This window comes from Martes martes (genome assembly GCF_963455335.1).
Source record: "Martes martes genome assembly, chromosome: X".
NCBI classification, from domain to species: Eukaryota; Metazoa; Chordata; class Mammalia; order Carnivora; family Mustelidae; genus Martes; species Martes martes.
The window spans coordinates 89971686-89998379 of record NC_137897.1 but is presented as its reverse complement, the minus strand read 5'-3'; the positions used below and the strand labels follow the sequence as shown (position 1 = coordinate 89998379).

The 26694-nt window shown below is 36.8% G+C and overlaps 1 protein-coding gene across 1 annotated transcript; it reads right to left on the bottom strand.

The window, feature by feature from the left end:
- Positions 1-1419: 1419 nt before the first annotated feature.
- On the bottom strand, positions 1420-26492 carry SLC6A14 (solute carrier family 6 member 14). Its single transcript, XM_080795719.1, has 14 exons — positions 26345-26492; positions 25184-25349; positions 21837-21968; positions 20375-20536; positions 19135-19273; positions 17236-17368; positions 15191-15331; positions 9727-9955; positions 8202-8327; positions 6771-6889; positions 6120-6219; positions 5750-5859; positions 3241-3408; positions 1420-2243 (listed from the first exon to the last, which is right to left on the bottom strand). The coding sequence occupies exons 1-14, from the start codon at positions 26390-26392 to the stop codon at positions 2097-2099; spliced, it is 1920 nt and encodes a 639-aa protein (XP_080651845.1). The 5' UTR covers positions 26393-26492; the 3' UTR covers positions 1420-2096.
- Between the last annotated feature and the right edge of the window lie 202 nt (positions 26493-26694).

The following is a 26694-nucleotide window of genomic DNA, read 5'->3' as shown; positions in this document are numbered from 1 at the left end:
ACACAATATTGCAAATGTCTTTTTGCATTCAAGTAAATGGGATTTGATGGAACTCTATTATACAGAATACTCTCTTACCACTGTCAAATCTGTAATAAGAGCTATCATTGAGCACCCTAAAATATGCCAGGCACTGTTAAGATCTGGCCTTAGACACTTATGAAGATAGTCACACAAACTCTTTACTCTTTGCAGTCAACTCTTGATGGGGTTTTCTTCCCCATCACCCTCTCCTCCACCAATTTGATAGAAATGTGCCTAAATCTTCCCTGAGTTACAAGAATCGCCTATAGAAAAGGGCATACCTTTTTCTATTGAGTGGAAAATTGACACCTCAGACAGCACCAAAATAGAATGACAGAATGCGTGTAATGTAATATGGGTTAAAATGAAGAAAAAGTGTTTCTTAACTCTAGTCAGCCATCTATTTCAAATATTTTATAAAATTCAGTGTAACTGAGGAATTAACAATCTGTTGAAGTTCACTAATGGCATTTGACTTACCCTCAGAATCCTCAGAATATCTAATACACGGGTTCATTTTATATATATCTACATAGCTCACTGAGGTTGTTCCATTATAGGCCTGTTTACCTACCTTCATGTCCCTTCTCCCCAAAATAAATTAACAGTATAAATTAAATACACTAATCCCTTACTCCTTTAATCTTCAATCAAAGGGAAGAGGAAAATGTATCAGAAATTAAGGCTTAAGATGATTCCTTTTATTCCTCACTTGCTGAGGACAAAAAGCCAGAAGTAGTAGTATATGCGTTCTTAAACTTTTGTGAGTCACAGATCTCTTTGATATTCTTATGAAAATTCTAGACTCTCTCCCTAGAAAAATGCGTGTACACATTCACATAGAAAAATATTATGTATAATGTTGGTTTCATATGTTCTCTGAAGCCCAGGATAAGAGCCTTAAGAACAGCTGAGAAGTTTCTTACATATTTAGGCACTGTTCACTATCCTAGGCTGTGATGTTTAAACCAGTGGTCAATAATATCAACATATAAGCCTATTAATGACGCTTTCATTATCTTTCTTTAAATGAAACTGGGACATAGGATTTTGTAATTTGCCTTCTCTCGTACTTGACAAGTTTGACAAGTTTATCTCCTTTAAGTGTGTAAATAAATTATCACCTGCAAGTAGAAACTTACTCAAATAAGACAAAAATCATTTTACCTGATCTATTGATGATATATTACAATCATAAGATCTTAGATTTGATTGAAAGTCATCTCCTCATTAGTATTTTGTCCCATGTTCTATTGGAAAATCTAGATTTCAGAGAGCACAATTAACAACTCTTAATTTTGTGAAACAGTAGAAATTAGGTGGGAGACATATTCTTCCAAGTATAACCTAAGGAAGACATTATTTGGGGCAAGAAGTACTCAAAGCTCCAGGATTCCATTTGCTAGATTTATCATTTACTGGCCATAGAATTCTTATTTTTCTGTCTTATTTCACTATTTGTAAGTAAAGAACAATAACCACTAAGTTCACATAGAAAAAGAGACCCATAAATACAGCAAAATTTTAGATATATTTGGATTAAAAGTATTAAACTACAGTGCTCATATATACCATACATTTTTTTTCATATATGTATATAGCATTTCTAGTTAAATGAGGCCTTCAATTTTAACACTTTCTTTTAAATATACTGGTTTATTTTCCCCAGCTTTATGGAAAAGAAAGATTGTATACTAAGAAAATACAAGCAAATCGTATTTTAAAACCTGTATGATAGAAAATATAACAATTTTCTAAATAACTGGCTCAAAATAAAGTCTTCAGTATGTTAGAAAAATAAGGTAATATTTACAAAAGTGTTACTGTGACACAGAGACAGCTATATCTGTGTTATACAGATAGATAATCTAAAAAGAAATATAATAATCACATTGTTAAATACTAGTAGATTCACATTATATTACATTCCTGCTTAAATGGGGGAAAAAAGCTTACACTATCATGAGCATAGTATATACATTTTTCTACTAAGTTAACATAAAAATAAATAAAATTTTCCTCTGTTCTAAAATAATCACATTGTATGACCACATATTTTTAAAAATTAGATTTCATTCTGGTTTTCTGCTGCCACTAACTGTAGGTATTTCATGGTCAGTCTCTTTTTTAGGATCTACCATATCTTTATATCTCTCCCCACGATGTCGTTCCAGGTATGGACCCCAGTTAGAAGCTGGTCTGCAGCAATTTACAATGCGCTAAAAAGAAAAAAAAAACCTTGTTTCAGACCATAAGTGTTACAATCTGTAAACAAGCAAATACCAAACCATATTATTAAGTTTCTTTGCTAACCAAAATGAAATAGGAACCACAGAAAGGTTAAAAAAAAAAAAAGTGATCATCAGAATTCTTAATAGAGTATACTTTAAAAAAGATACCCAAATTTAACTGTTACTAGAATTACACTAACTACGAAACCAAAATAACTGATGAATATGTAAATGATTTTTGAATATGTAAATGATTTTAAGAGAAATTGTGTGAGCCCCTTTAAACAACGGAATCAATCCACGCATTTTCACTGAATTGTCTGACATTTCGGTCCTGCCCCTAGAGGGAGGGTTAGGTGAGGATTTAAACAAGTGTATACTTGGGAGGTTTCAAAAGAACCCAACAAAGGGAGCTCCAGGGTCAAACCGTTGATCAGGGTGGGCTTGGGAAATTATCTAAAAATTTGACTCCTGAGAATTTATTCTCGTCATTGTCCTAGTGAGATGTCATAATCAACTCCATCTGCCTACACCTCCATGCAAGAAGGATCACTCGGGGTCTAGACTGGGTTTGAAATAATTTACCAGGATTTTTCCAGTCTAAACACACTATGAGGTCATGTATTATAACCAGACAATGTATTTGAAGATTACAGATATAAAGCAAAATGTTCATTTGCTTTGCACCATCTTCAGGGACAACTCAGTACAAGTATAAATATAACTTCTACATGCTAAGCACTCTCACAGTGCCTGAGGATATAGCAGTAAGCAATATAAGACTCTCCCTGAAGGAGCTTAGAGTCTAGTACGAGACATGCAAATAGATACGTGGCATAAAGCTATGCTGTGCACATGGTAATCAGATGACTGTAACAGGTGTAGAAGTTGCCTAAAGGTTCATAATCCCATATTACTACCATATGAGTAATCTTCATTTTGATAAGTGCTTTCTATAAAGTATAAATAATATAAATGTGCTTACTTGAAAGATATTTCCTTCAGCTTGAATTATTTTTATGACAGCCATAATTGGAATCCAAATAATGCAGAAAATAATCATACACCAGCCTAGAGCAACTCCCCAGTCAGGGTACGGAATTTTGGCATACTCAGGCCTATGAAATTTCACCAGTGACCAGATCAAAATTGCCTGTGAAAGTAAAATATGATGAGACAATGCTAAAGGTTAGACTTTGTTGCCCTAATGATTTCAATTGCACTAATGATTAGGAATTTGATCCCATTCCTTAGAAATAGTCTATCAAAAGCAATTAAAACGGAGATATAGTCAAGCAACTAAAATAATCCAGTAACTAGCCAGAAGATAATACTAAATGAACTGATCTAAATAACTTGTATTTGGCTTTGAATAGATTCTTCCAAAATGAGCACCTCCATATATTTATAAAAGATAGAAATACTGGTCCAACATGTTTTTCAATAAACTACTTTACCATGAAATATTTCAGATTGAAAATAAAATAATATCTGAACAATTTCCACAATTGAACTTTCAACTTTCACTTATAACAGTATGGTTTTATTCTAAGCTATAAGCTAGCCAGCATATAAATTCAAGGAAAACGTAAAGTACCCTTTAGTGAAAATGCTTTGCTCCTTGCTTAGCAGATGTTTCTATTATTTCCCACTGCACAGAGCACTCCTTACTCCACACCCAGAACACAAACACATTCACACGCTACTGGTGCATATTTGCTAAAGCACACTTCACTTCCAGCCTCTCTTTGAGAGAAAAACAAACTCAAGGTGTGTTGGGGTAAAACAGTGAAATCTGAATCTTAACAAGAAAAAACTCGTAAGCCAAGGCAAAACCAAAACAAACAAACAAACAAACAAAATCCTCTTTAAAAAAACCAACTAGTGGGGCACCTGGGTGGCTCAGTGGGTTAAAGCCTCTACCTTCGGCCCAGGACATGATCCCAGGGTCCTGGGATCGAGCCCCACATCGGGCTCTCTGCTCAGCAAGGAGCCTGCTTCCCTTCCTCCCTCTCTGCCTGCCTCTCTGCCTACTTGTGATCTCTGCCTGTCAAATAAATAATAAAATCTTTATAAAAGAAACCTACTAGACATGTTGCAGCATTAAAACTAATTATTTAGAAATCTGTAAAGCAAACAAAAGAAAGTAAACAAGAACCAGAGTGACCCAGTAGGTTCCTCTAAATTACTTAACTGTCTAGGTTTTACTAAAAGTGAGGAAATGGAATGTAAGAATTTTTATCAAATAGGTATTCGAGTTTAATTTTAAAATAGATTAATTCTACTTAATTACAGTAATTTAGATGTATTTCCCAGTTATCTTAATTTTTTTACATAGCTACAAGAGAATGGATGAGGGATACTGGAGTACCTATGACTTCACATCCTTTTATACAAAATAGATGATAATGTATATTTAATATTTAATACTTTTACATTTGAAATTAAATCCAGTTGTCAAAGCTATATAGTCAATTAAAAACTAGCTGGCTAAAAAGTCTAGTGAGAGCTTCTTAATTGATAAAGGGTTTATTTTATTATGGAGAATTGTCAGAAGAGGAAAACAATCTTTAGTACCACTGTCTAAATCATTTAGTTAGAATATGGAGCATCCAAAATATTTTAATTCAGTATATCCAGTCCCAAACTGCTCCCTGCTTGAAACTGACCTTAAAAAATGTGAGAAAAAATAAAACTTAACACCCTCTAAAACAACAATAATACTTCCAGTGTGAAGCAAATTCTGGATCAAATTATTTAACGTCCTTTCCTGGGAAAAGCTTTGAAGCATGGAGACAACGAGAACCAAAACACATTCCTCTATGAAGTTTTGTGACTCCCGCACCTCTACCACTGCAGTAATTCTCCATCTTATTGTTTATTTTGTTATTGACTGTCCTGAACTGTTATTTAACGACATCATGTCTATATGCCAGGTCTCTCTTTCCCTCAGTTCCTAAATAGCACCAATTGTTGAATTTAACATAAACTATCACCTCTGTTGACAGGGGTGAGTTTCTTTTAGCAATTTCAGATAGCAAATCCCTCCCATAAGGAAAAAAATAATGCATTAAAATGTGAGTGTTTCTTTGCAATTAGTATATCTAGATCACAGGCCTTGAAGGCCGAGTCTGGGCCTTAGTAGAGAAGTTAGGAACATTGCAGATAACTCAGCATACTTTTTAGGCAACGGCAGACAAATGATTTATTTTTATTTATTCTACTGAAAATTTTTAACTACATAAGACCTTTAAGTCTATAGGAGCCTGTTCATTTTCTCAAATGGTAAGTGTTTAAACCTATAGCCTCAAAAACAGTACAGCAAAGGCGTTTTAACTGAGGCAACTTGCAGTCATAAAGCAAAAGTTGGAAGTCATTAATTTATGATCCTAGTTTGCCTTATTGTCTTCAATCTGAATTATTCAAGTTTATCTTAGAAATGTTCAAATATATACATATCATTAGTACCAAATTCTTGACATATTAATACTTACGATCAGAAGAAGAGGTGTAATGACAAACCAGCAGGCTCTCCACCATAGCCAGAATATCCACCTTTTTGCTCCAATCATCATTTCTATATCTTCAATAAATCTGTTCCCGCCTTAGACAAAAAAAAAAAAAAAAAGAGTGCATTCAGTTCTTGCTCATGTTTTCCTCCATTAATCACTGTGGCCCCAAATTATCTTTCTGTCTAAACATTTTCTTATATTATAGCAATGAAGTATACACCTTTAACTACATTTTATTCCTAATCAATTTTTCCAGTAGTAGTCTACTTTACGATTTTAGTAAACATAATGAAAATAATCACACTAAATTATTTTAATAAGATGTGTAGATAATTCTGTAGTTACTATGTACCATAAATCCAGATGATCCCTATTATTTCCAGTATAGCCGCAATCAAAATGCCCCATCCAGCACAGAAGTGGTCAATCAGATGCACCCAGTAAATTCCAGCCTACCAAAAAAAAAAAAAAATTACATCTAAGTATATTTTTAATTATTTTTATGACTGATGAAGTCTTTATATCAAATCTATTCCTTTGATCTTAACATGTGCTTCTTGGTTTCACCTGTGCTAAGATGTGAAAAAGGAGTATTTTCAAACGTAAACACAAATGTGGCTTTAAATATCTCAAAAAGGATGCACCTTTCATCCTATACTGAGTCATTGGGAAAAAAAGCATTGAGAATAGTTGGTCAAAATGATATGCAGTGTCTGTGTGCTGTGTGGTAGTTGCCAAAAAATACAGTATGTGTTTAAAGTCTATAACTTTATTGTAATTGGGGAATTGTCCATTATTGAGTCTCCTGTCCTCTTCACAGTATACTTAGCTATCGAAATTATACTAAAATGGGGAAAAACTCTGGGCTAAAACTCAGAAAACCCTGAGCTGAGTCAGACTTGGACTTGTCTCTAACATCCTGTTGAACCTTTGTTTTCCTCATTTAGATTATAAAGTACATTGCAACTAACGATTTGTCTATGAAAAAATACTGTAGTAATACCTGAGTTACACAGACGAGACCAAGGAGAAACAAAACCAAGCAGCAACCCAAAGTTATAGGAACTCTCATTTTCTTCATCACTTTGGGAAATAAATCTTGAATTGTTGTTGTAATTGTTTCTTCAGGAGGGGAAAAAAATGACATGTCATAGGTCAACTCATTTGCCAATAATTTTAATCAAAGAATTCAACTTCTATTAATCAAATTTACAAATATATGCTGAAAATATACTCTGGGTCCTATTCCTTTTGTTTGTTTGTTTTCCCCTAAATGAAGTGCTTTATGTATTTATTTTTAAATTTTATTTTATTTAAATTCAATTAACTAGTTTCAGAGGTAGAGTTCAGTGATTCATCAGTTGACTATCACACCCAGTGCCTACCCCTTGCTTTTAAAAATCCATAGGGTTCTTTCTCTTGGCAGTCACCAGTTGTTGGTTCAGATAAAAACCAAATGCTGCTCTCTTTCTTTGTTGTTTTTAGTCTGTTTTACAAGGTTTTGGTACTAACTACAAGGTAACAGACCCCTGAGGGCTGACGTAGTTTGAAAGAGGGTTACGGGAAAGGAAGAATTTTTGGAGAACTTTAAAAAAAGGTGAATATTTGAATAAATGGCATGGAAACAGAAAGGCCTTCTAGGTTTAAGAAATAAATATGTTCATGAAACAGTACTGGCTGAAAACAGAAGGATGTGGGGGTGAGAGGATTAAGATACAAGCTTGAAATTTCCAAGGCTTTGAAAGTCAACTGGAAGAGGCCAGACTTTATACTGTATCATAGTCAATTATTAAAGTGTGTTATGTAAGACTGATCTGATGAATAATGTTTTGGAACATTTAGGTGTGTACCATAGGGAAAATCCCTATGTGTACATAGAGCCACGTGCAAAAACAATCATTGCAGTAGCATGTGTCATTTGTCAGAATTGGAAATGACCCAAATGCCCATCATTATGGCAAAAGACTACGAACTAGCTCGAGCTATATGAGTATATATCAACACAGATTCACAATACATGTAAAAAACGGTCAGAATGATATGTGTGTTATGAAACTTCACATTTATGTGACATTTATATGTTATTTATGGATACATATATAACAGATACAGACATGGACTGGATAACACACATAAGCCATGGTGACAGTTGCTTCTAGGAAGGAAGAAAAGTGAATCATATTAGGGAGAGAAACAGAGGGGACTTCAATTTCATTCCTGAGGCAAATATAAAATATTAATAAGTGTTTCTTTGGGGTATCTACTGCATGAGTACTTTGTACTTTTCTGTATTTAAAATCGAGTTAAACAGAGTTTTCAGATTCTAAGAGTAAAAGCTAATGGGGACAACAAGGGTAAGAAAAGGATGTTTTTAAGTAGAGGAAACATGAGTAAAATAGAAGAGGGATATGGTAACACCGGGGGCATTACTTACCAATGGATGCAAACTGAGAATCGAGACCCAAAGTCAAAAGCATGAAGAAAAATAATATGGACCAAAATGGCCCCCCTGGGAGTTGGGCTAGAGCTTCTGGATAAGCAATGAATGCCAAATCAAAACCTAAGAAAAATGTGTGACACTTCATTTAAATTAGTTGCCAAAAAGCTCACACATTTGGACATTTTCAAAATAAGATACTAGAAAAATTACATTTTAATTTGGTGACACAATCCATGATACACACTCTCAGGCAACTATTTCACTTGCACTTTTTAAAATATTTGACTTGATTGTTCAACGAAGTGATAATGTGAGCATGTGATGTGAATTAAGCTAGTGAGATGAATTTTGTAAATGGTACATTGCTCACATAAGAAATCTTAACTATTTCAATGATTTTGTTTCACCTATTTCATTTTTTTAGAGACTCATAAAGAGTAACAACTGTCTTAAACTCCAGAAACCTAAATTAGGCCTAGAAATTTTAAGAGAATCACACTATCAAGAAAGCTATGCTTACGGAACTACCTTTTTAGTCTTCAGCTGTCTCTCCAAATGTTCACCCAGAATCACTAGCCATAGTGCCATTTTAATTCGTATATGGACACTTGCAAAATTGGATGTAACAAAACTAGAAGTTGAATCTTATTTTCTATTTCATGTACTTTATTGTTAGAGGTGTTTTCATTCTTTTTTCAATCATATTATGTGATACTTTGTTGTTTTAAGTATTTTAAGTTTCTCCAGACTCCCAGGGGACTGACCTAGGAGTCAGAAGAATGAGCTTCAGCCTAGGCTCTGTCACTTCCAATGATTTAATCTGCAAGACATGTTGGACATTAACTTATCTAGTCCTAACATTCTGCCATCAAATGATACTGCCCATGAAAAAAATTTAATAAGGGATTCTTACTACTAAGAACATCAGAATTCTTTTCCTAAGAATCTTAGCCAGATAATTAAGCATCCCTAGCTAATGTCTTTAAAGTTAGGAAGTTCATTATTCAGATTCCTTTAAAGCTGAACACAGCTGGACATTCAAATTTACCTGGGTTTCTATCTATATGATATTGATGTGTTGTAAAAATTCAGACCCAAGGTTGCACTTGTACATGGGGGAATACACACACACTCACATATATGCTCTCATGCAGTCATAGATATATGAGTACACACACATATATATACATACATACATAAATTAAATGAAGGTAACACACGTAAAGGGATCCATGATGCCTGACACTTGTACAGAAAGCAATTCATATTAAGGACTACACAAAAATTCAGAAAATTATCTTCTTAAACAATTGTTCCTAATAGAGCCCTGTTTTCTCCGACCATCTAAAAATTATTACATCATTAAAGTAATCAAATTATATAAGAGGAAATGAGAAAGAAAATGCAACACCCTAAACCTTGCTTGAGTGCTTTAAGTAAATTGCCATAAGTTATATTAGTGTTTCTTAAATGAGCTACACCGAATTAATACAAGTTATTAATGTATAGCACCACATACCTGATTTTACGACTTGAGAGACTTCCTTTCCAGATATATGAGCCATGTGTCCCAATATAGAAAAAATAGCAAATCCAGCGAACACACTAGTGAGGCAGTTTGTCAAACAAACTACAATAGCATCTGAGAAGCAGTTGTTATTGAACTTATTATAAGATGATAGAGCAACTAAGCCACCCCAAGCCACTGAAAGGGAGTAAAATATTTGAGTGGCAGCATCCTTCCAAACCTAAAAGAGAAGACAATTTCATCTTTAAAAACATACACTTTAAATTTTTTACTTCTACAAAAGACTTCATATATACAAATGAATAAATACGAATAGCAATGAAATAAGCACCAAAAAAAACCAAACCCACAGCTCAGCTTAAAAAATGACATGTTACCAGTCTTTGGAAGCCTCCCAGTGCCCCCTACTGATCAGATAGATCACCCTTCCCCCTCCAGTGCTAACCGCTATCCTGACTTTTGGGTTTCTCATTTCCTCCTTTTCCTTTAGATTTTTACCCTAGAAACATGTAAACCCAAAACAGTATGGTATTTAGCTTTTCATGTTCTGGAGTTGATAGAAAAGTTTTCTTCATGTATGTAAACCTATACACCTTGCCTCTTTTCATTCAGTATTGTATGAGCGTTACTCGTTATCAGTTTGAACTGTATGAAATTTCAATTTTGTGTCAAAACAGAAAAATATAGACAAATTCATGTGGTTTAGATAAATATATGTAGTTTTGAACATTTTTTTTCACTGCCGTGTTGCCCCACTGTATATACCACAGATCATCCTCTATCCTGTTGAGGAACATTGAGGTGGCTCAATATTCTGCTATTAAAAATGATGTAGCTGTAAGTATTCCCATGCGTGTCTCCTCATACCGAGTTGAGGAACTGCGATGATGTTGAAGAGTATACACATCTCTTTCATGAAATATTGCCACATTATTCTACTGCTTTGGACTCTCACCTGCTAGGTGTGAGAGCTCCTATTCCTTCACGTTCTTGCCAATATTGGTCAGAATTTTTAATATTCTCCAATCTGGTGGCTGTCAAATGAGAGTTTTCTTTACCCTAATTACTTATAAGGTTTAGTATGTTTTTATGTCTTTATATTCCACAGGCTTTTTTTTTTTTCTTTGTAAAGTTCCTGCTCACGTCTTCTGCTAATTTTTTGTTTGGGTTATTTGTCTTCTTTGATCTCTAGAAATTCTTTACTTATGTTGGTTTCTAATCCTTTGTCTGTTATATATGTTATTTTTCCTCCTAATTTGTGGCTTACTCTTTTTGCCTCTTAACATTGTGACCTCTGATGAGCCAAAGAGTTTATCGTTGTTTTGATGTAACTAAAGGTGCCCATCTTTGCCTTAATGTATTGTCCTTCCTTGATTTCTCTGACTTAAAAAGACACCTTTAGCCAAAGATCGTAGATACTGTCCTACATTTTCTTCTAAAAGATTTAAAGCTTTGTTCATATTATCTTCAATTAACCTGAAAAATTGATACAGTACATTATTAAAGTGGAAAGCCCAATTCATTTTCTTTTCTAAATGGAGTATCAGTTGTCTAAGGATAATTGATACTACCAGTTACATCACTTGGATGTCAGTTATCTGAAGTAGATAGTCCATCAATTCTCCATTGATCTGCATTGCCACCTCTGCCACATAGCAAGTTCCAAATGTTCGTGAATCTATTTCTGAGACTACTGTTCCACTGGCCTATAAGTCTATACGCTAACACCACATTATATTAATTCCTATAGCATTATAATATTGTTTCATATCTGGTAGGACAAGTCTTCCTTCTTCAGAAACACCTTTTTCCTTTGTCTCTTTCACATAAATTTTACAATCCATTCTCGAGATCTAAGGAAAACTGTGCTGTCAATCTGATTAAAATTCTATTGACTCTTCATACCAATTTAGAGATGAGAGATATATATCCATTCTTTTTTTTTTTTAAAGATTTTACTTATTTGTCAGAGAGAGAGAGTGAGCACAGGCAGACAGAGGCAGAGGGAGAAGCAGGCTCCCTGCGGAGCAAGGAGCCCGATGTGGGACTCGATCCCAGGACGCTGGGATCATGACCTGAGCCGAAGGCAGCCGCTTAACCGACTGAGCCACCCAGGCATCCCAATATATATCCATTCTTAACAAGGACAATACTAGGTAATTTTTGAAGAACGATAATATATTTAGATCACTAGTTCTCTCATCCCGTTTGTTGGATTAGAGCCTCACAGAGCCAGCCTCAACTCTTTAAGCGGCCTCTCACTCATTCCATCTAATCCGAGCCTTTTACTGGTCTGCCTTTTACAATTTACCCCTCCTGTATCTTTGCTAAAGGACAATAATCTTAGAAACTAATCTAAGCAAATCCATATTAACAGTGAAATTCTGTAGATATAACAATACGAAAGAAAAAACCTAATTGTGTAGATTTTAAATAGATTGCCAAAGATTTGGGCAAATGTGTTATTTTTTTGTTTGTTTTTTAGTCCATTGAAAAACAGGACTGCTCAGTGAAAAGCAGGCAATATAACATGGCGACAAAGAGCTCTAACTCTGGAGTCAAAAAGAATGACTTACTCTCCTTGATTTCAATTTATCTAACATTTTTAAGCCTGTTTGTTCTTCTGTGAAATGGAGATGATGAAGATGATGATGGTGATGATCTAAGTGTACTAAGAATGATGTGAGAATTGAATAAGATAGCATATGTAAAGCAATTAGCATGCTCAATGGTAGCTATTATTATGGAAAATGATCATAAATTGATACTCAATTTCTTTTATGGAAATTAAAAGCTATAATTTCCCCCTGGAAAGATATGTAATCTATTTCCAATTTCAATAGAAATATAAGTTGTGATAGTAAAATTTACTAGGTCTTCAGAATACAGCTTGATATTCGATTATTATTACATTATAATTGCTTTATACTGGCAGGCAGCCAGTAGAAAGCAAAGTGGATGGATGGATGGACAGATGGACAGGAAGAAGAGATAGATAGATGTAATTTCACTTATAACAAAATCATTACAAAGAAAATGCTCTTATTTCTTAGGAACATATTAAGAGATGAACAACATGCTTATGTTGATCTCTCAGCTGTTTTTACTTGATCCATTTTGTATTCATATGTGAGTTAGGGGGAGCTGGAAATTGATGTAGCAGGTCTGGGTTCTATCAAAATGCTGCTGCAGACCAAGATGTGTACCTAGGTGGCAAATAAAGTGAAGCAAAACTCCAAACATAGTTCTAATCTCCATATCTATCAATCTCATAGCTATATACAAAATTACTAATTTAGAGATTAGAAAATCTTAATTCGAGATGCACAAACTGGCTGTGTAAACTTAACTACACGTGAATCTTTCTGGGTGTCAATGTCATCACTGTAAAATGAAGGCATTAGTAAAATAATCACTGAAGACCAGAAGACACTTCTTGCTATAAATTTGTATGGTTCTCTGCTCTCCTAAAGATTGCAACAAAGTTCAGATATTCAAAGAAAAGGAAAGAGTATATATTTATGATCCCATGCTCAGAATATGGATTGTGAGAAATTTAAAAAGATCTAGGAAAAAATTCTCATTACCAGCAAACCCAAAGAAGGAATGCGGAAGTACTGTTTGTATCAGGGTGAAGAGGAGGGAGGATTAAATTGTATGTTTCCAAGGGAACTTTAGGTTTAGGTCTGATATTTTAAAAGTAATACAGAGACATTGAAACAGACCAATTTAAAATAATCATATAAAATTTTCAGGAACTATAAAGCTCAGGTGATCCGAGGCTTGGAATAGTCACATAAGGGGCATTTCACCTGTGCCCAAAGTTAAGAAGTTTAAAGAAAATGGAGGGTCCACTTCTGGGGAAAATGTTGCATTAATAATAGTAGGGCATAATATAACAGCAATAATTGAAATCACTGTGTGCTCATATTTATATAACAGTATGCCATTTTGTAAGTGCATTAATTAATATTTTATCTTGTTTAACAACCTAACAGAGAGAAGATGATGAATCCCAGCTTCCATTTTATTTGTTTCTTATTCATCATGGAAAATGGTCTTCGAGTTGGGAGGATATTAACAAACAAGGTTAAAAGATGTGAGGCCCAAGATAAATGAAGAAATAAACAAATGGCCTGTGGACACATCAAACTACATTAATCTCCAAGACTAAGATAATAAAAGTTCATAGTTCTAAAATAATTTAAGGCTGTTGTGGTTAATTACTGAGTGAAAATTATTTGGGTATAGGAAACCAATTTTTTGAAAAAAGTTTTCAAAAAAGTAAAGGATGGATTGCCATGACTAAAAACTGATTACCAGAAAAATTCTACAACAAATAATTAAATATCCAGATTCTGGGGTGCCTGGGTGGCTCAGTAGATTAAGCCTTGGACTCTTGATTTTGGCTCAGGTCATGATCTCAGGGTCATGAGATCGAGCCCAGGGTCAGGCTTCATGCTGAATGTGGAGTCAGCTTGAGATTCTCTCTCTCACTCCACTCCTTCCCCTGCATGATCTCTCTCTAAATAAATAAAATCTTAAAAAAAAATAAATATCCAGATTGTAAGTATTTAGATAAAGGCAAATTGCTGGAAATTAGCACCAGTTCCTCAAAGAATCAATATCCATTTTGGATAGCACTGCTAGTTAGGAAAATAATAGTAACATAGTGTTCCTTGACTTCAGCATAAGACCTGGTGTTTTAGTTGGCCAGAAGCTTAATGTGTGCCAAGAACGTGATGTGATTACTGACAAAGTGAAACCATTCTTGGGCTGTGCGAATAGAACCATCCTATATAGAGTACACTTAATCTATATGGTCTCTGCAGTCAAAAGTGTAAAAGATTTTACGTAACTCATACACACAGCCATTATCTGGCAATTGACTAAAATTAAAAGAGGGTTACCCAATTCATATTCACGGCAAGTAACAGTTTCATTTATGGAATGCTTCATTCATTTCAAAGTTGTGGTTTAACTTCCTAACCCATTAAGGACACTTTGGTCTTAACTTGGGGATATTAATTGTGGAAGACAATGAAAATATGTCTTAGACCATTAGGCTTTCACCTATAATCTTGAGATCTCTGAGTTTATCCAAGAAGTCTCACCATACTAGTCATCAACTTGTAGGTCGGTGTCCCAACATGAAAGGTGCTTTGTCAGATTAACACGCCGCAAATGCTTTTGGTCAAATAGAATCAGTTATATGAATAATATGACTTTTAAAACCTTACTGTTAAAAATGATTATCTCACTTCTAAAAGGAAAGCACTAGTGTCATGTTAAATGGCTCCACCGGACTTCCTGTGGACAGAAACACTAATACATTTAACTGCATTATTCTTTTACCAACCACAACATGATGACACTCATATGCAATCAAAGATTTTCAGTGTTGGATTTTAAGGTTTGCCTCCTCAGATCATTTGAAATCCAAATGAAGTCTTACCTCGGCTTCCCTAAGTTTTGTAAAATTTGACTGTGCTCCAATATAGTAAGAAATGCCCTTCGACGCACCCTCCAGAGTCGCCCCCCGGATTAGAAGGATGAGCAGGACTACATAGGGGAAAATGGCTGTGAAATATACCACCTACCAAGAAAAACAACCAGAGGTGAGTAAGTTACACTTGTAAGGCCCATTATATAATTGTATATGAACAAAGTCATTAACCAGTTAACATTAGTAGAATAAAGTATTAAAGATTTCGTAGGTTCTCAATAAACCTGGTGATACCATTACCCGAACTGGCATCATTTTCTCTTTCTCTTCTCCCCACTCTGATGATTCCTTTTCAAAACACCCTGACATATGAAGCAATATTTCCTGAGTTCGCGTTATAAATACACACTACATCAGCCGTGGTAACCCGGAATTGAGGTAGAGTGCTTTCCTAAATGTGTCTTTATAAATGTCTGAAGGGACTGAATATCACTTCTTGGTAAATTACTGCATTGAGGTGGGAAGGGAAATGATTTTATACCTGTGATAGTTAGTATATATTCAGTCCCCAAGGAGGAGGAACATAATCTCCTAGTAGATGTCCAAATCCCATGAAAGTTGATTAAAGTGAATATCGAACACTTGATACTATTATCCTTAGAGCTACCATTAAGAGAGTTTGATAACACACATTGCAGTGTACTTGGATCCTGGATAACACAGGGTTCCAGATGAGCAGATTGCCCTTGAGGCTGGCTTTTCATTAATGTGGACAATTTCTTTGATCCATAGATGTCCTATGTTTGATAATATGCCCAAGGAGACAATTTAAAGTCATCCAGAGACCAATAAAAATTAATCGTCTAGGCAAATGGCCTTTAATGGATTATTTCAATATTAACGTCAAAAAGGAACCACAGGTTTCAAAAATGTGCAACTGAAACATTATTTTGGAAAGTTTCCACTGACTTTGTGAGGCCCACTGTATTTCTCTGATCTAAACAGAGTGTCTCCATAATTTAGCATTAACTGAATGCACTAGATATTATATCCAGAATACAAAGATAGTAGCCACAGTTACTCCGGCCTTTCGCCTTTAAGGAGATTTCAGTCTAGTAGTTACACATAAATATTCACTTTTCTGGGTACCGTACAACTGTTCTTGGAGAAAATTTCATGTTGTTCCCTGAAATTGCCATGATGCTCTCAGGAAAGTTCAAAAAATAAAGCAATAAAGGGGGAAACAGGTTTTTCAGAAGAGGACTTTTCACTGAAAAGAGGGTTCTGAGTCAATTCTGGACAGCTTAAAGAGAATGCATATTTGATTTTTTTTTTCTTCCTCTCTCTCATTGAAGGAATCCTGACACTAACCCTGTATAACGAGAATCTAGACTTGCCAAACCAAACACTGCAATGTATAATTCCATCCAAGATGCTTATTTATATAATAGGTGACACAATTTTATAATAGACACTCGAGCCTCTGAATGCTATATTAGCTAATGGGGTCCAACTTCTGTAAGTACAGCTGACTCCTGAATAACACAGGCTTGAACTGTGTGGGTCCACATAGATGAGGATTTTTTTTTCAGTAAATACGTACTGTAAATGCATGTTCTATGATTTTCTTCATAACATTGCCTTTTCTCTAGCTTACGTTCTTATAAGAATAAGGCAGATGATTATATAAACATACTAAAATAGGTGTTAATTGACTTTAGGTTATCAGAAAGGCTTCTGGTCATTGTGGGGGAGTCAAAAGTTATAGCTGGATTTTCAGCTGCAGGGGGGTTGGCACCCCTCACCCCCACATTGTGCAAGGGTCAGCTATAATTGCATGATCCTGGTACAAGTTTTTGCTTGTTTTGTTGTGTTTCTACCAGGAGCAGAGATCTTATGTATTTTCTTACAGCTAGGCTGCCTACTTAGAAAGCTTTTCACACATTCAAATGTTCCCATTATAGAAAAAAACATGCATTTGATTATGCTTGACATTGAACTGCAATGAAATTGGAAAAGACCTACATCACTACCTAATGTGTTTTCCAAATTACCTTGCCAGAAGACTTGATTCCTTTAAATAGCGCGGCTCCAACTATGAGCCAAGCCAGAAGAAGACAAAGTGCTAAATACCACACAATTTCTCCAGTCTCATCCATTCCACTTGACCGCCGGAGCGCCACCTTACTGAAAACACACAAGCCCTTTTTATGAACACAGAATCGCTTGTCTCCATACATTGAAGTTTGTAATATCTATCAGGAGATGTTTCAGGAGTATTCTATCTTATTAATACATCAATTTCATGTGAACCTTTTATTTTTTTAAAGATTTTATTTATTTATTTGAGAGAGAGAAAGGGTGAGAGAGAGAGCACAAGAACGGGGAGGGGTCAGAGGGAGAAGCGGACTCCCCACTGAGCAGGGAGCCCGACGCAGGGTTCAATCCTGGGACTCCAGCATCATGACCTGAGCCCAAAACAGTCACTTAACTGACTGAGCCACCCAGGTGCCCCCCATGTGAGCCTTTTATTGATGCTATTGTAAGAGGGGTGAAAGCAGTTCAATGAAAAGCTAGGCTCTGAACTTTAGGGTTAACTGTAGCCAATCCCAAATTCCAAACCCTAGAATAAAAGATCTATTAATTCCTTTAGCTATGATTCACCCCCTAGTATTTCAAAGCTCTTTTATGTAAAAATAAAATAATAACCTTACATCAGATTATTTCGTTTATTTGTTACAGTATTTTTCTCAAGGTAAAAAGATAAAGAAAATGTCTAAAATTAAATCACTCATCATTCTTGTAGTTAGCATCAAACCTAAATGATCCCAATTTTATACCTTTTTCAAAGGCTGTCTGTAAAAATCAATGATTTCTATTAGGAACGTGCATGAATCTAGGATTTCAGTTCTTAGCTTGATGTTTGGGAACATTTTAAAATCCAAATTTTAGGGGTGCCTGGGTGGCTCACTGGGTTAAAGCCTCTGCCTTCAGCTCAGGTCATGATCCCAGGGTCCTGGGATCGAGCCCTGCATCGGGCTCTCTGCTCCGCAGGGAGCTGGCTTCCTCCTCTCTCTCTGCCTGCGTCTCTGTCTACTTGTGATCTCTGTCAAATAAATAAAATATTTTAAAATCCAAATTTTAAAACGGTCCCACAGAGCATGAACATTTAGATGAGGAAGGGCTCATTATAGCAATAATCAAGGTAGTTTGGTAAGAGTAAGAGATAGGTATAAGTCAGGAGAGTAGAGAGTAATCAACTGATGTTAATGCAAATAAATATAAGCCCGAATGTCCACTTTTTCATATAATGACAATTATAAACAAAATGGATAATGAAGAATTGCAGCTTTATTTTTTTCTTTTTTTAAAAGATTTTATTTGACAGAGGGAGAGAGATCACAAGTAGGCAGAGAGGCAGGCAGAGAGAGAGGGGGAAAGCAGGCTCGCTGCTGAAAAGAGAGCCCAATGCGGGACTTGATCCCAGGACCCTGAGATTATGACCTGAGCCAAAGGCAGAGGCTTAACCACTGAGCCACCCAGGTGCCCCAGATTGCAGCTTTAAATAACAATTTTGCCCCCAATATTACTCATCACCGAACAGTTTATTATTCGAATTTGCTCATTATATTCTAAAATTTGAGTATTCTTTTCTTCAGAGCAATGCCCTAACTTATGCATGATAAGCACCGAACAAATCATTTCTGACAGTACTGCACTCATTTGATAAACAATTTATAAATGACAATTGGTTGACTAGAAGCTGATCTTGCAAGTTACCACTACCCACGCAGGCTAGGTAAGCATTTGAGTCCTATCAAGTGTAGTTTGCTCTGATTCCCCTTTTTTTCTACTTATATGAGGTAAGGAACGAGCTGATCCATATTTCATTGTTATTTCCAAAAACTTTTAAACAACACCTGTTTAAGAAGTAGATCATCTAGCATACTTACTTCCAATATTGTTCACTGGGAAGCTGTCCTGGCTGATAAATTTCACTTCCATTGATGCAGTTTAAATTGTTGATGTCTGCCCAGCTTTTATTCACTTGGATGATCTCCCCCAGAATTGTACTGACATTACAATGAGTAACTAAATATTATAAAAAAAATACAAACACAGACACATACTTAGTTTTAGACAAGTACTTTTTTGGGGAAAAAAGTGTTCATTTAAAGGTTTATTTATCATTTTAGAGAAAGAGAGAGTGTGTGAGTGGAGGGGCAGCGTGGAAGAGAGAGAGAGAAGCAGACCCCTCACTGAGTGTGGAGTCTGATGCAGGGCTGGATCCCAGGACCCTGAGATCACGACCCGAGCCCAAACCAAGAGTCGGCTGCTCAACAGACTGAGCCACCCAGGCACCCCTCCTGAATGAAAGTTCTAATGATAAAATTATTAAGCCATTTAGATTGTTACTTGGTGAGGGCAGAAGAGAAATCTTACAAGCGGAATAAGCCATGCACATTCAGCATCTTAAATCTCTGCTACTAAGCTGGAATGAGTAAATATCTGCCCTTTTAAACTGTGATTATATGTATAGTAATAACCGCTATAAAGTAAAAATCATTTCAGACGGGACTTAGTGCTCTAAGGAATTTTTAGTATGTGGACTTATTTAACCTCTGTAGATAAATGACACCTTTAAATTCCTAAGAAGCCTTAAAACTTTATTAGTTTATTCTCTGGTATACATAGGCAATCCCAGTGGTAACGGTCTACAATATCAATACTATGTAATTCCAAAGATCAGCCATTTAAGATGTGGATGACACTCGGGGGCTCCTGAAACACAATAGCACTATCATGGATAGCGCTTATCTCTACCACGTTCCCACTTTCTTCCTCCTCTCCTGACTACTCTTAAGAATGGCTTGGCTTTACCAGTGGCCCTCAGAAATAACATATTGCATTAATCGATTTTCAAAGTTATGCATGCTTTATCCTGCTTTCATCAATAACCCACGGCTCACTTTAAGCTTTGATTTTTAAGTAATCTCTACACCCAACATGTGGCTCTAACTCACAACCCCGAGATCAAGAGTTGCATGCTCTCCCGACCGACTGAGCCAGTCAGGCACCCCACCTGTGGCTCACTTTAAATTGCCCCTAAATTGGTTGGAAAATCATGTAACCCTTGAAAAGATAGAATGATTCTCTGTGCACAACATGTTTAGATAAATAAATGACGTTTACCTATAGGCGACCTGCTACAGTTCTCGTCTGCCCAATATGAGCAATTTTTCCATGGTAGTTCACTTTGGAAAGAAGCAAACATGTAGTAAAGACTATAGGCAATTATGACATTGTAATAGATTGTCACAAAAATGGATATCAGGACCATTGTAATTCCCACACCTGGAAAAGAGAACAATTGAAATAAAAAACAAACAAGTGCAATTTATTTTGCTAATTCATAAAAAAGCTGCATCTCAATTTCCACAAAATCTATTTGAAAATGAGAAAGCAGGTTCAAGCAGCGTCTTTTCTTTTTTTCGGCGGGGGGTAGGGGAGTGGGGAGGAAGGACCATTGTCTAAATAGTTTTTTCCCAAATTTAAAATTATTTTGATGACTGGCTTTCTGAAACCATTTTTTTAATTAACTAGAAAATGGTACTAAGATCAAGGGCAGAAGACCTGTAGGGATCCATCAAGTTCAAGTAATCGCCCATGGCCATTACTCTCTCGTTATGTCTGAAAGTTCTCGTCAGACTGGGTCCTGTTCTTAAAAACAAGCAAACACTATGCAAAGCTTGTATCCTATTGACCCACTGACCACTAATTACATCTTCCTCTATAAACCAATATTGTGGCAAGCAGAAGACAAAGGCTCGGAGTTAATGTACAAGATTTCTACAAGCACGTGTAAAGAAAAGTCAATAATTCAGTAACAATCTGAATTTAAATTTGCGAAGTTTCTTGAATGTTGCGGTTTCAAGATGCAGTTCAGCATACTGAGTACAACCCGTGTGCTCAAGGCTCACTTTTGAGGTGACTTCTTTAATATTCCCGCACAATGTTCTATTCGCCTCACTCTCAATTTATTTTTGATGCTGTGTTGAAGACTTTGCAAATAGTTGGCGGCCACTAGCTCACACCAAAATGATATCTAATCTTCAGACAGGAAGGCTGTTTGATGTTTGATAACAATTGAGGCACTTTGAAAAACTTCGCCAGGGTCCTCTTCTATTAGGGAATAGCCCAGAAAACAGGGTGACCTGCCCTTTAACTTTTCTGAATGAGGCATTTTAAAAGATACACAAAAGCAAGACAAAAAAGATACACAAAAAAGATACACAAAAGAAGACAAAAGACGGCACATGAAGGAGGAAAAAAAGCCAGAGCCACAAAGTGAACACACAACTGGACTGTAACTGTGTGCCCCGGGACTGTAAAAGGTGAATGTAGGACAGTAGCGACACCCTTACAACCCCCTCTGGTATCCTTCCTGACACCTTCTGTATCTTCAGCCCGAGAGAAACAGAAATACAGATTAGCATTTGGTCTTTCATTTCTCCAGCAAACATTCAGAGAAACAACATCTGCTACTTTGCCTTTACCAGGTCCAAATACGAAACATTTTCCCACCCCCCAGTGAGGACAGTTATAGACACCGAGAGACCGATAGGCACAATAAGAAAAACATTTGAATACCAACCTTGAAATAATGGGAGAATCCTCCAAACTGAAACTGGACCTAAGCTAGCAAATTGTCCCAATGAACACTCCAGGAAGAACAGAGGTAAACCAGCCAGGGCCAGCATGATTGCATAAGGTATCAAGAAGGCACCTAGAAAATGCGAAACAGAACCAAAGGGCTATTAGGTCCCCAAACGTCGACAGCACGTTGATAAACCAGCCTAACGTTTTGAAAGCATTCTAATATAGTGGAGTCAGAGGCCTAGGTTTAGGCCCCAGATTTACTAGTTTCTGTGAGAAAGTAGTTGCTTCTCGAAACCTTGGTTTCCTCATCTGTGAAATGAGATTCTAGTATTACCTAAAGAGGTTGCTGTGGTTATTAAAAACAATAGCCTGTAAAAAAGGAATCCATAGGCGGTGAATGATCACAGACTTTGGAGTCAGATACACCTAGGTTTCTATCCTGACTCCACCATTTACTAGTTATGTGACCTGGGGCAATTTACCTAACCTCTCTGGACCTTGGGTTCCTCCTAAATGGGGAGAGCGAAGCCAGCTTTTCAGTCTGTGGTAAGGGTTCAGCTCTAGAACCTCTGTGAAAACACTTGGCAAAATGGCAGGCACAGAGTATGTATTCAAAGTTTGTTTCCCTCCTTTCTCCTCTCCAAATAATAGTCTGTTTTTGTAAGACTTTGGGTGCAAATGCTTAATGTGATGATTCAGAGCGAAAGTTATTGCTGCGGCTAAGTGGATTCTTCCCCAAATAGTCATAAGGGTCTTTCCTCAATGTTAGTAAGAATTTTCCTGGCTTTGTTAAAAGATTCTGAAGTTTGGAGATGGATTCAAAGTTAACTTTCTGGGACGCCTGGGTGGCTCAGTTGGTTAGCTGTCTGACTCTTGATTTCGGCTCAGGTCATGATCTCGGGGTCGTGGGATCAGCGTCGGTATCCACCCTCCACGCGGAGTCTGCTCGCGATTCTCTCACTCTCTCTCCCTCTGCCCCTCCACCGCATCAGCACGTGCACACTTGCTCTCTCTCTCTCTTTCTCTCTCTCAAAAAGTTAACTTTTGTTTTAAAAGCAAGGACCAATGCTCCTGAAGTTAGATTATCCAGATCCCTTTTTGATGTTTTTAAAATTTTATTACTTAACTTTTTCTTCCACCCACTTTTGAGATATAATAAATTGCTCATTCAAACTTTGGCCAGACTGTAAGTAGAAGCAGGGACAGAATATTAAACTTATTGATCAAGTACTCGACAAGTCTTAACAAAGTTTAATAAGAAAATGGGATCAATACGTTAAAAATGGGCTTTTGCATTACATATATGTCATCGACCTACGTGGCACTTGTTGTCCTCATGTATTTTTCATATTATGATATCATAACATCATACCTGGGAATTACATTTTTCCCAACCCTCAAAATATATTCCATTAAAAATAATGAGACAATAAAATACTTGTTATGTACAAATCCCTAATCACTAGAACATAAAGACAAATATGTCTTTATAGATGTTGCAATGTACATACCGTCATTGCTATGACTAATACAAGTTTTAGTCTCAGCAATGATAAATATGAAGAAAAGTAATACAGACTATCCCTGTCTACAACAGTAAGGGAAATGTTACAAGCCCATTATAAATAGTTGTGTGTGTGTGTGTGTGTATTTAAAAAAAAAAAAAAGGATTATTTTCCTAAGTGGTATATATAGCTTTTTACCCATTATATTATTGTTTTTATTATCAGCCATAATTGGTAAACTGCTAATACAATACCCTGTTCCCAAATTGTTGATATTGCTGTCTTAGACCCTGTGGTTGTATGATGCATCTCTTTCATAAACTAATAAAAGAATCTATGGATAAAAACGATGCCAGATTTTACCCATAGTTTTCCAAACCTAAGCATATTTAAAAATCTGATCTATTGACATGTGGCAAATCTGAATTTCATGTTCCTCTCCTCCATTTGGACAGCAGAGAAAGAAGCGATCAAAAGAGCCTAGATTACGCATTGCCCAAACGATATGATCTTTAAAAAAAACTGAGAATTGATGTGAGATATTAATTTTTAGAGGAAAACGTGAGAGAGATAATAGCATACAATAAATAATGGCATTTGGGGAAGGGGGGCTACATTTCAATTTCTCTATTAAACCTAGTTTAATATAGTTACCGGAAGTTTATGGCCACCACTGGGCTGATGTATGATGACAAGTCACAGGAAATTTCTGAACCTGTGGTTTTTCTGAACCTGAATACTAGAGGCTGGAAAGGAGTCTGAATGCTCTTCACTACAGGAGACCTTAGGACTTAGACACCTACAGGCCTAGGATTCCTAACTCATTTTTCCAGTTCAAACTTAGACCCAACCCATGACTAAACGATGTAGGCTCCAGAGAGGGGAATTTATTGCCACCAACACTTAAAGTGTTTGATAAACAGAGCTTCTCTCTTAAGTCTCCACAGGCCAATATGAATGTTCTAAGGCAACCAATTAACAAGGACTACAAGATTGAAACATCACCACAGAAAATCCTATTATACCAAGGAAAATAATTATAGTGACACAGTTTCACTGGTTCCCAATTATGAAATCTAAGGGCATGTCACCTCTACACTTCTAATAGAACCTGTAATTACGAGTAAATAAAATATGGTGTAAGTGAAAAGTTGTTTCGACACTACTAGAGAATTGGGCAATTCATTTTGTTTCCCTTTGTGTGTCACCTCAGAGTTATTTTTTTTTTCTAATTGAGTCTTCCTTAATGATCTCTGAGGTATAAACAGTATCATTTTGCAGAAATTAAACACCTCGTCTTGAACTAAAGTCTGTTGCACATTCTAGAAGGATCCTTTACGTACATGGTCAATCCAATTTGGAATACATGTAACTGAACACTGCAGCTTAAAATACTAAACCTTTACTTTTTTATCAGCTTCTTCCACATTTGTATTTCCAAAATGCAATGCCTTACTCTACTTAAACCTCCGGTGTACTTGAGCTTCATATTAGAATGAAAATCCCTAGCCTCTTGCTTAGATTCAGTCTTAAATTAAGCCAAACACAACTTGAGTCTGAAAAGATTATCACAGGAACATGTATAAATGAAGAAAAGCAAGTCATAATGGAAGACTACATTGGATCCTAAACCAGAGATGCAGAAGTGTTAAATGTACAACTTTTATCAAGTTCATGCCTGAGGATTTTTGCAAAGCTGGCTTCCTAACTTGACCTAGCAACTCACAGTCTAATGACCCAAACTGTCATGCACCTTCCCTCAGTTCTTAAACAACCTCAGAAGTCACACAGCACATCATTTTAACTGGAAGGGAAAGAAATTGGGGGTGGGGAATACCTCCGCCATTGTTGTAGGTCAAATAGGGGAATCTCCACACATTCCCCAATCCCACTGCATATCCAACCATAGATAGAAGATAATCCGATTTTTTGGACCAGTTACCACGGTCCTGATTCTCATCATTTTCACCAACATGGAAATTCTCAGATGAAGCCGTCACTTTCTAGGAAGGAGAAAATATCAAGAGTTGGTCTGTCTGCTATTAAAAATCCACAGAAGTGTAATTTTACACACACATGTGGGTGTGCACAAACATAGATGGGGGGGTGCGGGGGGAGAATGAACCCAAAAGCCTTAGCTGAGAGAAACACTTTTCAAAGGTCGAGGAGATTTCTGCTAATGGCTGTTTTTACTTTACAACATTTACCCCTTGAAATGAAAAACAAAACAAAACAAAACAAAACCAAAACTGAAAACCTCTTTAGGTGGCTATAATTACTACTTCTTTGGGTGAGATCATCCAAATTTTGGATGGTTACATGTGGTACCCAGCATGAAGGACAAACGAAGGTGGACAAATAAGGCTTCAGATAAAGAAGTCTTAAAAATGAATTAGGTAAAATCAACACTCTTGAGCTTGCAGGAGATCTTTGAGAAAAAGGCACCAATATAGCTTCTACTAAAACAAAGATTTATAGACTCCTTTTCCTATAGGCTGATAGTTTGGGATGTACCGAGTTAAGGTAAATTTAACTTCTCTCCCTATCCCTGGCTGGAAGCCACAGAATAATATTCAGAGACAAATTCCCCTGTCCCACCAGGTGGAGTAGCTCTCTCTCCACCTCAGAGGGAAGGGGTTCCCTCCCAACCTGTTAGCTGCTCTGGGGTATGGATGTTTCCTCGGGTCAAATAAGGACAATGCATTTTCTCATTTCCCTCCAGCATAGGGACACAGTCTGGTGAGGGACAAAAACCAGGATTGTGTGGGCATACCCAAGGCAGAGGTTGAGATGACTGATCCTAAGTCTTCTGGTTACCTCGGTAAGAGTTGGTCCCTTTTCCCTCTACCCTATAGGGATATCTCAGGCACACTTGAAGGCAACTGAAGAGAAAGGTGGAGAACCGGGAACAGCCACAGAAGGCAAAACCTGAGACGGCCTCCCCTGAAGTGTTCCCTTCCCAGGCCCCCCACCCTTCCCACAGTTTCCAGACCCCTACCTCCTTCCCTCTGCACTTGAAGAAGTTCGGGCACTTCAACTTGTCCATGGTTGACTCACTCCCTCAGCTTGCTCCGCCTCGTCTCGCAGTCTGGCTTAGCTCGACTGGTGGCAGGTGCACACTCCCCAGTCGCTACCTGCCTGAGTGAGCCACCTTGCCCAGGGGTGGGACCATTTATGGAGGGAGCTCTCCCCTCCCCCTTCAGGGCGCCCTGTCGTGTCAATTACCGGAAGGGACCAAAGTGAGGCTCTGGTTTTTCCCCAGGTAAGCTGGCATGTAGCAATCCCCTGTCCCGGCCCCGGGAAAGGGCTGGGCTGTTCAGGAGCCGAGCAGCCTGAGCCCAAGTGACT